The sequence below is a fragment of the Melozone crissalis genome, unplaced genomic scaffold (assembly GCF_028551555.1).
Source record: "Melozone crissalis strain CALT ecotype California unplaced genomic scaffold, PUWL_Pcris_2 ptg000042l_1, whole genome shotgun sequence".
Taxonomy (NCBI): domain Eukaryota; kingdom Metazoa; phylum Chordata; class Aves; order Passeriformes; family Passerellidae; genus Melozone; species Melozone crissalis.
Window position 1 is genome coordinate 37429716 of NW_026535820.1, and position 13520 is coordinate 37443235.

The 13520-nt window shown below is 37.8% G+C and overlaps 1 protein-coding gene across 4 annotated transcripts in view; it reads right to left on the minus strand.

Moving 5' to 3' along the window:
* FHOD3 (formin homology 2 domain containing 3) overlaps window positions 1–13520 on the minus strand; it is a 374964-nt gene that overhangs the window by 91778 nt on the left and 269666 nt on the right. For all 4 annotated transcript variants that reach the window (XM_054284852.1, XM_054284853.1, XM_054284851.1 and 1 more), the window contains exon 11: window positions 774–899. In XM_054284852.1, coding sequence (XP_054140827.1) covers window positions 774–899 — 126 coding nt within the window. The remainder of the gene's footprint in view (window positions 1–773; window positions 900–13520) is intronic.

A 13520-nucleotide genomic window follows, 5' to 3' on the forward strand; every position in this document is an offset into this window, starting at 1 on the left:
CCTTTCCTTCTTAAAATCAGCACGGTATCCTTTGAAGCTGTCATTTACTCTTAGGCCGTAACAGATAGTTAATTTCTTGTGGTCCAAACCTCTTGCCAAGAATTTCTTTCAAGTATCCATAACATTTTCCTATTTTTTTTCTTCCTCTAGTACCTTACATAATTCAAAAGAGTATTTTGATTGTTCGAAACATTTTTTTTTTTGCTGGTTTGGGTTTTTTCCCCCTTTAAATTTTTTTCTTAAAGCAAGCTGATAACTGTTTGGTTATTAGGAGTTTGCTTTAGCTACAGTAATAAATGTTTTGCTTTTGATGAAATACAATGAGATATATCACGTATTTTGAAGAAAGGACAAAATTATGGCCTAGGAAATTCTGAGCTAAGCACATTTCCAAGATTTTGCAGTTGATTTAAAAGGATAGAAGTGAAAATAGATCTATCTGAATTTATTTTTAAAAATGGAAAGAGAGAAAATTTTAATTCAACTTATAATACTTAGAACAGCTTATGTGCAAAGCAACTCTGCTTTATCCATTTAAGTAGAAGAAACAGAAGTGGGATGGAAATACACCCAACCTTTAACACAAAGTCAGACAAAAAGGCTTGAGAACGAGTGGGAAATGAACATATTTAGATTTTTTTTCCATTTTTTCCCAATGTTAAAGAAAAACTGGCTAGAAGTTATTTCCAATACTCATTCAGAACAGCTTACATTTATCTCCTTCATTCTGTCTGCAAAGGAACTGTTGTCAAAACACTGATTAATTTACAAACCTGTCAGATTTGGTCTCCTGAGGTGGTGACAGAGTTGTCCCATAACGAGTAGTGGGCGTTGTAGGGGCACTCACACCAGCGTAAGGTCGTGGAGAAGAGTAAGAGCTGCTGCCATAGCTATTGTATCTGAAGAAATGGGAAGAAAAGAAGGAGAAAGGGAGAGACAGAAAAAATCCATCAGCAAACCAGCATGCAACAATAAATCCTCTTGTTTTCAGGGTGGTAATGACTCCATACCCCAGAATTTTTCAAACAGTCACCTTCTGAAAATGTTACTCTATTTCCAAATATGCAAAAAATCATGTACTCTTAATATCAACCATGGCATGAACATACATGATGAATCAGTGAACTATTGGCAAGGGAAATAATGAGAGATTTGAATGGTCCTCCCAAGTGACAACTCAGGACAGGAATACTTGAATACTGCTCAGTTACTCAGAATTATTAGCTGTTTTGGGAGTGATATCCAGCCATTATAAAAGGGATCAAACCAGTCCAAGACAGCTGTATTCATATCTACTAAAATTAAGGAAAATGGCAGCACTCCTGAGACATGATCTGAACATGGGCATCCATGACATCCAAATACTTGCAATTTAAATAGAAAAGCAACCACATTATTTTCAATTAAAGCCAGCAGTATTTTCTTCCCCCTCCCCCAACCTAAGTAATAGCTTATGTGCCATTTCTTACAATGCCTGTAAAAAATCATCACCATGGTTAAAAAGACATGTCTCCGGAAGCACGGCTTTAGAAATTTCTATCAGCCCTTCTCTCCATTAAAAAACCCCATAAACTTGCTTCACTTCAATGGGAGCTTGCTGATCAAAGAGAAATTGTTTCCAGGACTCCTGAAATGGCCACCTCCCCAGAGTCCTTTCTATCAATGTTTTCATCCTGGCTCCTGTACTGAATAGAAAACGCAGTCGTGTTGCTTTGCTGTGCCTTTTAACCATTGTACTTAAACAGCATGTCAAAAAAAGATTCTTGATTTGGGAAAATGTTAATATTCCTCTCTTTAATACTGTTCACAGAAAATGCCATTTTCCCACATGGAAAGCATATGGTGCTCTGAAGATCAGTACTCAGCAAGGTCAACTCATCCAAATTGCAAAATTCATTTCAAGAAATAGAGCGACATCATTCTCCTTATTATACTTCACAAGATATAATATATCCTCCTTCGCCATATCTTTTCTCTGATGCTTCTTCCCTCACACACATCAGCACTAAGTAATTTCACTCAGCAATTTTATTTGAAAAGCCTGGTTGGTTTCCTTCAGCTCCACTTAGCACACTCATCTAGCCATGCAAAATTTCATTCAAAGTTTCAAGTTTTTCCTTAGGGTTCCTGCCAAGGCCCATGTTAAAACCAGAGTAGATTTCAGCTAGGTGCTTTTATAATGGAAGGGATCGTGCTTTAGAGAACATGTCCTCTGGAACAGCATTTCCAGGTTAATGCTTTAGAAAACACTCCCCATTCCTCATCTGTTTTTGAGACACTATACTGACAAGCAACAGGGAAATAATTTTGGAAAAAACTCTAACATGCATGTTTCTGAGCCACAAAAGGAATTTTGCAGGAAATAATTGCTGTCCAGGTCTTCTTGTCCTAGAAGAAAACTAACAAGGAACTGGAGACAGTGGTCACTGGAGACTGTGTAACTGGACAGTGTGGAGCTTCCCTGGTAGCACAGACCTAGCTTGGGTCTTCTCTCTGACACGCTCAGCCCAGGAAATGTTCTGACTGTGCCTGTACTGACTTATAGATGAGTAAACTCCACTGTCCTGATAAGAACTCAGAGCTGATTTGGTATGATCTGACAGAAACCTCCATTTCCATTTTGATCAACAGCAAGGAGACCTTCTTATCAACCACTGCATGCGCTTCTTGTCTCCTCTGCCCCATGAAAAAGCTGACATAGAGCAGAGCCCTTTTTCAGACCAAGGGTTTTCAATTAGTCCAAAGATAACTGTCATGTAAATGGAGGGAATGCACCTCCTATGGAGTCAGACCAACAATAAAAAAAATCAAATTCAGAGGGACTGGTCTGGACACAACATCCTACCAAATTTAGAGAAACACTGAGTTGCTGTAATAGGAGCAAGGCAAGACCAGAATACCAGGTTAAGTCTGTATGCTGTACTCAAAGTTTATCTTTCTAACCTTCTTCTGGTACTGGCTATTGCTTCCATTTTCCCTTCTTGTCTTATGTACTAGTGTGGATGCAATAGTCTTATCCAGCAGCATTCACCCTCAAGACATTTTCCTCTTTTATGGGCATATTATTGAATAAATTGTGCAGGCTTTGCCCTCCTTTTCCTCCAGATAAACCTGGAAGAATCTCCATCCTCACCCCTGAAGCTCTGTACTAAATGAAAGCAGAAAAGATGGTCAGAGGAAAAAAAATCCCTGCAGAAATACTAAATACTTCAGGACTAGGAAGTATTTAGGAATCTACTCTCTGAAGTTTAACAGCAGCAGCAATGGGAGACCAATAAACGAGTGTGAGAGATCTAATGGAAAAATGCACCTATGAAGGAAAATGTAAATTTAGAGGAATCCCAGTGTTCAAGTCGCAGGTAAAGAAAAAATATGTGAACTAAGTCACTTGTCAACAACTACTTGGATTTACAGACTTTTCAGAAAAATGAAAAAGGGACAAAACACACCCACTTATTAGGAGAGAAAGATCAAAAATTAAAAGGATCAAAAGAATCAAAACATTTGTTCACACGCAGAAACTCAGAGGGACTGCTGGAGAGAGGAAGTAAATACGCATGCAATATAAATGTACATTTTCAGCACCTAATTCAAACAACAATGACAACTGTAAGAGACAGCAAAAAATCATCAACCTCTTCAAGGTGATTCTCTGTCATTGTTTTTAGTGCTACTTACTGTCAATTTCTTTCACTTGAAAACAGATGAGACAAAACAATATTTTTCTGTTTTATTTTAGAGGGGTGGGATGGGGAAATTAAAGTTAAAAACTAAGATAAGCACATGAGGAACAAGTAAATTCAACAGATGTTGTGGAGATAAAACTGTCTATTCTGAGTGCTATATTATCTTTATAGATCTCTTATTACAAGCATGAGCTGAAATTGCACATGAGATGGACATGCACTGTAACCAGAAAACAAATTTAGGATTTGGCAGTTCAGCCTTTGAAGCCAGGACTTTACCCCTGAATTTCAAGTGCTGATCTGACCTCTCTTGATTTTATAGCAGAAGAGCTCCATTAATTTTCATGAAAACATGTCTGTAAATTACATTGTTGTAAATGAGAGCAAAATGGTGCTCCTTTCTTGGAAACTATTGGTTATTTACCCACTCCTTTATAGAGGAGGCCAGGATATTTATCAACTACAGACCTGGAAGAAGAGTAATGATGTCAGCAAAGGCAAGGGGAAAATATCAAATCAAAATACAGGCTTACAGGACTAAAATTAGAAATAGTATGTTCTGGAAATAATACAACACATAGAGTAGCATTATTAGCACTGTAAAATTCTTGAAAGGTTTTATTAATTTATCTAAAAATTATTGTTAGCTTTATAAAATCTACCTGTTTTCCCTCATCATTTCTGCTTCCTTCTCTTTCACAGATGCTGGAGAGTCGTCAAAGTCATACGAGAAGAGGTGAAAAGGAGTGTGTGGTACATAAGGCAATTTCTCCACTGTTGGAGATGCCTTTGGAGTAATGGATGCTGAGGAATTTTGGGGAGAGCTCAGCAATGCTGTTGCAGGTGAAGATGGTGATGAAAGGACAGAATTATGATGAGAGATAGATGAGTCAGGCACAGAAGAGGAGTTGCTAGAAAAGCTCTTTGCTCTAGAGCAGGTGAGAGGCCTCTCAGCTGGAGAAATGGCACTGGAGACAGCTGAAGAGTCAGAACACTGTGAAAAGCTTTCCTTCACAGCCTCATGCACATCTGGAACCTCACTGCAGGAGGAAAAAATCATTAGAAAGGGAAGCAGAGAGAAAAATGGGGCGAGGGGAGATCACAGATAGTATCGCTTGCAGGGAAAAAAAACCAAAGAAGAGTCAAACAAAAACTTCCACAATTTAGACAATCATCACATCTTTTTAAATAAAGAGAACTCACATCTTTGTATCCCAGTGGGATTCTTCTTGTGGCTGGAAATACTGGGGAAAAGAAACAACTCATTCTAAAGGAAAAGAAGGGATTTAACCTATAGGCTTCAGAACTAATTTTCATGAGCCTTTTCACATCTATTTTTGGAACAATCTTCATATATTTTAAGTTAGATTGTAAACATTGTCAGAGCAGTACAAAGCAGACTGAGCACACTGGAAAACACTCCATGGAGTACAGATGGTTCAAGATACAGTCTGCAGGACTGCTTCTCCAAGTCCAGCTATCTTATATAGATATCTCTAATGTCTGATATCTGGCTATTATCCTCCCTGGGAATCTGATCTTTTTACTAAAATTGTTCATCCAACAAAGATGAAAATAAAAAAAATACTCAACTAACACTGTTCAGTAAAAAATCAAGTTTAAAATAATTTCAAAAGCAGCACTTTAACAAATATTTTTCTAGGTATGAAGGCACTAATTTCTGGTTTCTCTGAGTGTCAGCATTCCATGCTGGTCTTTCATAGAGACTTGCAGAGTTTGCATCAAAGAAAAGACAAAACACATCTGCTTTGCTCTGCTGAAGGCAGCTGTTGGTGAGTGACAGAAGGCACAAAGCAGGTGAGAAGCCATGGGATCTGCACTCCAGGGTGTCTGTTTTCACTAGGAACTCCAGCACAAACACTGTGCATTGGCTTTGGGCTGGATCATTGGTGTGGCTGATTTCATTCTCCCAAGAGCACTTCTGCAATCCCCCAGCAGGCATGGAAGGTACAGTTCTTATTTGAGGACTGTGGGCTTGACACAGCATAGGCAACAAAACCAAAATTTATGTTAGATATGTTGGGATCTTATGCACTTAAATCATCAGGTGTATACCAGGTAATTGTTCTCTCAATGGAAAATCTGGAAACCTTCATCTATCACACCTGCTGTGCTTGACAGGAGACACTGAAGCCAGGCCAGTCCTACCTGGATGTCAGCATCCAACACAAATAGCCACGTTACAGATAATTTTTTTAATGCTACAGAGACAGTGAAAAAAAGGTTCTTAGGAAAGTCATGGGAATATCACCTAGTTATCTTAAAGAGATAATTACCTTAAAAAGACCAATGACCTAAAAACATATTATGCTCTTCACATTTCTTAATGAGGCTCTTCCTCACTTTTTAAAGCAATATTTTAGTATACTCATGAGATTCACCAGTAACTTGTGTCTTAAATTTGACTTTTAAGAATCAGATTTGAGGAAATTGTCACTTAATTTTGAAGTTTCAGGCAGCCATTGGCAAGATTTGCAGACTGGAAGATAATAATAACAAAAGTACAGTATTTTCTTTGGAATTCACACATTAAACAGTTTCCTTTCTTCCTTCTTGCTGTACAGTGTCTGCATGAATGTGGTTTATGTAAAAAAAATAAAATTCCAATCTCATTTGCTGGGTTGCAAAGCCAAACAATTTAACCTAAATCAAATGGCTGTCCAGAACAAAGAATATATTTTCTTGCTTTCAGTTTATTAGGATCAAGTTGCCAAATGCCAAATACATATATATATATATCTCAGAAATAAGTGGAAAATTTTTACACAAGAGTATTGATAAGTGATAAAGCATATTGATTGGTGATTTGCTTATATCTGTATATATAGATATAACGGCAGACATTTATAAAATTTTATATAAACATATGTATGTGTATATATATATATATATATTATATACACATCTATATCAGTTTTGCCTCAAAGTAGTTCTTTGCTATTAAAACATGAACAAAACTTATATGGAATCTAAGGCAGCATTCAAAAAATTTCAATTTACTGCATAGCAACAGATATTCCTAATAAGGTGAAGACAGGGATGAAAACCTAAGAAACCAAACAACATCCTCAGTTAAGCATTGTGGTGTTTCATCATTGCCTTAACTAAGAAGTTAAACCAAACCGTGCTTAAAGTTATGCTTTTCACTAAAGCTTTTAGGATTTGTGAATATTACCTAAAGGGAGTGAGTGCAGACAGTTTATAGTGCACTGAACCTACATAATAGAGTGTTTCTGTTAGCACTGCCACCCCCCAGTCCCTTCCCCAAAGCTTTAAAATGCAAAAATATTTCTGTGGGGAGTGGCTTTAACAGGTGATCAAGGAATGTGAGTGAAAAGGTGGATGCTGCTGCACACTGGGCTGGTGAGTTCACGCCAGAGCCTGAAGAAAAGGTGGAGGGAAAATGCTGAATCCTGGTACCTGGCTTTGACCTGCCTATTGGCCTCTTCCTCCCCCTCATCCTCAGTATTGGGCTCTGTGACTGGCTGTTCTTCTTCCTCCTCTTCATACTCGTCCTCTCTGAGGTCAGACCAAGGAAAGAGGCATGCAGTGGGATGGAAAGAAAGAAGGTGGAAGAGAAAACAACATGAGTCCCCAAGAAAAGAAATGCAATGAAGTTAGAAATGGAAGGAAGAACCTGATGAAGTTATGGGCCTCTTATGTTAGTCCACCTAAAACTTCCTGCTAAGTATGTGTTTGCATAAGTATGTGTTTGTTTATACTGATATAAAACTATTATCCTCTCCCCTATTAACATTTTTACTATTATTTTAAGATTAAAAGCTGCCATTGATTTTTCTTGACCTTTACTTTCCATTTGCAGTTGCCCTACCTGCAGAGGCATTAATGGAAAGCATTCATGGCAATAGCAATGTTCAACTCATTAGTCATTAAGTTCTGTCTTTTTGGCCTAAAGGACAGTACACGCTGTGCTGGTATGGGACAGCTGGCACTGGACATCACACTTCCTAAATTAAACCAAATAAAACATTCCTGCTAAGTAACCAATAGCTCAACTGGAAAAGAGAACAGGGTGAACCACTGAGTTAGAAACAACAGAGACCAAATCAGTTCAGGACTATTAGCAAATAGCATTATTTAAGTTATCAGATGCCAGTACACGAATTATTTCAGTAGAGTCATTACTATGGTCAAAGCAGGCTTCAGTTCAGCAGCAATTCCGGCAGAAGAGAAGTGGAAGTCATGCATAAAGCCTCCACAACCTAAAAACCACATGTACAAAATAGGAAAACTATATTAAACATAATGGAAAAGCTACACTGTCTGCCTCCCATCCCTCGTATCTATGCTTTTCACCTTCCCAAACCAACAGACTCACAAAGATATATTTGCAGTTGATACAGTTCTCCACTTGATTTAATAATGTGTACACCATTAAGTTATGTTCCATGCAAAAAAAAAATAAATTCAATCAGTAATGAAGTTTGTAAGACACTTCTATTCCTTGCATTTTCCTGAAAGCTTGTTTTCTTTTCTCTGATTCTGAAGGGATGCTCTATGGCTTTTCCCATTTAGAATTAGTTTCCATGTTATAAGAATAATGAATATTTACAGTGTGAGATCATGAACTCATTGAGTGCAATGTAAAGTGTAAATCTAAAATTTGATGCATTTATGTGGAGTTACAGAATAACCAGGCAAATGGCGGCGCCTGGAACTTTTCCAATACTCTGGCAAACATTTACAGAGTGAACACTTTCAACCATTCCTAAAGTGACTTAGTGACATAACCATCTCAGTTGTCATCTCATCATCTCCCTGTCCTGCCCACAAATATGCACCTCCCTTACACTGACACCTCTCAACTTTCACACATTTATTCATTTACTGGAAAAAAGAAAAGAAAGAGTTGGACCAGGGAGCATTCATATAATCCCTTCTTACTAGCTCAAGCTCTGCTATTTCCTATGAAGGGAAACCTCTGTATCTGCTTGTCCTACAGCACTCAGATCTAAGAAATAACTCATTAAGCTCTGTAGGATCGTGGTTGTCTGTTTAGAGTACAATGCATCCTGTAATGCTGGCAGCACAGCTATTGCTTATATGAACAAGAGGGTCCCCATTATTGCTGTGTTTAAAGCTCCCACCAGGATTCGACATTGATGATGTCAAAATTTCTCCTCTTCTCAATTGTGTCAAAATTCCAAAAATCATTTGTGAAATACTCATTTGATATGGTGGATCTAATTAATTTGAAAGAGTTATTTGAGAATTTATTCCACCTTATGAGGGCATGGCGAAAGCAACAGGAGTTTACACAGCACGGATAAAGGAGTTGAAAAAAAAATTTAGAGATTACAGAGTGATAATTCTTCTGTCATGCCAATAACTCCTTCCTCAAAGGGTCCTTGAGGTCTCGGTCAAACTCTCAGAAGAAGCTTTGATTGGAAAGCTCTTTTCCTTTGCTATTATTAAGTGCAGGAGTGCAGGAACTACATGGCAAGGGGTTGAAAAAGCCAGAGGAAGGATCTGGCTCTGTGTGACTTGGTAGGAGGGATGATCAGTGTGCACAGAGGCAGGCACACCCTCCAGTCTGGGGAGCCAATGTGGTCAAGGAAAACTTGCGCAAAGGAAATAAGTGATGGCATAGGGGAGATACTCAACACTCTTTTAGCAACTAAACTCAGAGTCCTTGAGTATCCTCAGAAGGGGGCTCAGATACAGATCAGAGAACAGGGGTAAACTCACAGGCAGGAATGATGTATGTTCTTCTTTTAAACACAGCAACAGTGGCAGTCATTTCAGTCTTGTCAGAGGACAGATATTCCATCCAACAAAACAGGTAGTACCTGCTAACTAAATCTTTCCTAAGGGTACAAAAGGAAAATTTCCTTGTGAATATTTATTAAAATGGGAAAACACTAACTGGAGTCAGATGCTCAAACACAACAGCAGACAGGTTTGTGAACTCATCTGAACTGTTCAGAGTTATGTGTTCATTTCTGTATGCAGTGGAGAAGGGAAGGTGTGGAAAAGCTCATTGTCCCTCTCACATACAGATGCAAATTTGGAGTCAATGCAGTAGTGGAATTAAATTAAGAGAAAAGGACTCATGGGGAGCTTTCCAATTAAATGAGGTTCAGAAGCCAGCATGGTATTTAGTAGTGCAGAGGAATCTATCCCATTTACAAAAGGAAAATATTTATCCAGTGGCAGGGAAGAAGGTCTTCAGCTAATGTAGAAGGATCACATATATTCAGCTAACCTTAAGACTAACTGTTCCTGGGTAACTTCAGTTCCATGATAAAAGCCATCAGGTTAGAAATATTTAAACAAAAGCTTTATAGCACTGAAAACAAATTTCAAAACAATCACTCTGTTTAAAATGCAATCTTTAAAATGCATTACTGCTACAGGCTAAAAAACCTAAACAAATAAACAAAACCCCACCCCCCACTAATCTTTAGAAAGTATATCATTGATCATGGCAACTAACAAACATCATCTAGAGCACAGGTTTTGCTCAGTCGTTTCAACTAAAACTTGACATTACAGTATTTTTAGCCCCTAAAAATAATGTGCATATTAAAAAAGACTATGAAAGTGCAGTTTATGGAGAGTGAACCATTAGACAGACAAACAAAATCTTGACAGAGAATTTAGAACTAAAGGATTAACTTCTCTCCTTTTTAGAATGGAAACTTGCCCAGCTGATATTAAATACCTATTCAAAGCTGCAAAGAGAAAAGCAGTAATAAATGCAGACTGATGAAAGGAAATTATAAGAAATGGACTCTTCTACAAGTTTAGCTGAAGGCAGGGGCAGAGTCCCTGAGATGCCAGACCTTGCAACTCACACACACCTAACCTGGTCACAGTTGGATGATTTTAAAAGTAAGAGCACTCTGAAGACAATGGGTCTTAGTCTACAAGAACTCAAAGCACCAAAACTTGCTCTTTCTATCACACTGGACTCTGGAGCTGAGCAATGTGTACAAGGTTTTGTGTAGTCTCTGTGTTCTCCAGACTCTCCCCAGTCTCCTTGCAGAGTTTTGATGAAGGCAGCTTGAAAGAACTTAGGATTTCTTTCTAGCTTGTAGCCCAGAAACACAAGTTTCTCACTACTTGCCTCCAAAAAAGTTCCAAAGGTAGAGCTAAAAGAAGAATCAAAGGCTGTCCTAAAGGAACAAAAAATGCCCCAAAAAACAAACAACCCCAACCAAACCAAACAAAAACCCACACCAACAAATAAGCATGAGCACAGAAACACATTCTGCTTTGCTCAGTATCAAAGGAAACTTTGAAAAGGTAAGATACGCTTCAAATCATTTTAATTCAGGATTAATTTAACCAGTAATGAACCCGAATATAGAACATTGGAAAAAATTATCATCTTGGCACAATTAGGCTACCAAGACTTTGGTCAACACATAAAATGCACATAGAAGCTAACTCATGAGATCTAGTAAATGATCTTTAAGTCCCTTCCAACACCAACCACTCTATGATTCTGTGACCAGGCCTACAAAGCACATTCAGTGAAATAAGACCACCATTACCCATTTCACAATATTATTTAAAATTGCATACTACAGCTGATGTCACAAACTTTCCTTTCAAGGTTGTTTTCCACCCTCTCTCCTGAAAACCTCTGACCTCTTTTACCTCGTGCACAGCTGCATCCCTGAACTCCAAATGAGCAAAGAAAAACTGAAAAATGTCCCATCAAGGAAAGATATAAGTCACAGTGGATGTAATTTTATTTTCTCTTGCCATTGCTTGCCATTTTCTTCAATTTATGAGTTCAATTCCACTTTTATAGCTTAGATGGCACAATTCATAGCCAAATTCCTAAATCCTTGCAAAATAAACAAATGCTTTGGTACACTTCTTTTGCTTCTTTCTTCCTTTCTTCTATCCTAGCTGCCAAAACAGATTCAACTAGTCCTTTAGGTGAAAGCTAAAAGTGGTAATAATTCAAATTCAACATTTATAAGTCTGTATAAAGATATGGCAATACACTTTCCTCCTCCATTAAAAATAAAACCAAAGAAACCACCTATTAACCCCACTACCTATTTCTATTCCACTGCAGTTGGTAGAATTATCTGAAGATGAAATTAGATAAAATTATATGGATAACAATGTACTTACAAAGCCTCAAAATTTGACCTTTTGCATACAGGAAGACTAAAGTGACTAATTACAAAGGTCAAAAGAAAAATGATCCTGGTATTTCTGCCCTAGATAAAGAAAACAGTCCAGACAAAAAGGTGAGGAAATGTCAAATACCGTGAAGTACATGCACTCACTATGCCTTCATAGCTGTCTTTTATCTTTAGGTTCCTGTTACGTTTTTATCCCTCAATTATGATCAGCAACAGCTTTTATGATCAGCAACCTAAATAATACCTAGGCAATGCCTCCAGACTTAACTGCTGCAGTTGGTTTATACAGGACACATCAAAGCAGAGCAAGACAGCAGAACATTGCATAAGATACGGGCAAGGCTTTGCAAAGACTTCAAGAGTCACAACTCTCTGATCATTGAACAGCATTGCTGTTTTTACATTTTTAAGAACAGAGAGGTAAAGAAACAGAATAATGATGCAGATAGATTTTTGGAGCAATATATACTGAAACATGTACAGAATGAGAGAAGAAATGTTATTTTCAGAGCTTGGAAGTGCATACTGGCTAACAGTTGAAGGCCACTGTTATTGACCCTTCAAAGGGAAATACCAAGCTGCTGTCTTTTCCCTCTGCCCCCCACCATTGCATCCTCTGTGTAAAAAAGCCTTTCCTGTTCTCAGAGGATCATGTTTACAAACACTGGGAGCACACTGGAGAAGTGAACTCTCTAAGACATGTACACTCCAGTGCATAAGACACTACCATAGAGATCCAGAGAAATGCATTCACACCCTGGTCTGGCATTGCATTTCCTCAGGTAGCTCATGAAAGATAAACACACAGTGGAAAAAAACAAAGTAAAATAATTAGGCTAAGGCATGCTGTGATTTCATTTGCCATGCAGCTATAATCTATTTAAATTTCAGTGCTTTCTTGATTCCTCCTGAAGTTCAAATAGGAAAATCTCCTATTGCCTTTACAGCAAAGTGCACTCCTGTTAACTAGACTCTGCATGTATATATACCAAGCATAAAACGTTTCCTTTCAGAGAGATGTGCAGTCAGAAAAGAGTATCCCTACTAGAAAACCTGACACACACCTACAGAGATGTTTTAAATCATAAAAAAAAGATGATATCAACTTGAAACAGTAATTGGACATGGACCAGGGATACTCATCAAGTTGTAGATTTTAATTTTTTCTGTTATTATTATTACTTATTTGGTCAATCCCTATCTATACATCAACGCAGTCCTTTTTTATGGTATGGCTTTAAAAAAATATTTTTCTTAACCTATCTTATGCATCTTCCTCTACTGCATTCCTTATGGGAGCTTCCAAGATATTCTTACAAAGAGGAAGATTGCAAATTTCACACTATTAGGGTTCTCCTTTAGAATCTGCTGAACTTAAAGCTTCAAATCCTACCGGCGCAGAAGAAATAATGTGTTCTCCTGCTCCAAACTTAACATAGCAGGTGAGATTTTTATATGATATTGTTGTCAAAGACTAATAAAGAACTGATGCTATGAACAGACACCATCTTGGCTACCTTACCAAGCCATTTCATTTCATAGATAAATCTTTCCAAAACCTCTTCTTTTTTATATCCCATTTTCATTTTCACCCGTACCAACAAAACTGTGAAAAGTTATTATCTCCCTCATAACTGATCACATGCCATTCAATGTCAAAGCACGCACAAATGCTGGGTGGCTC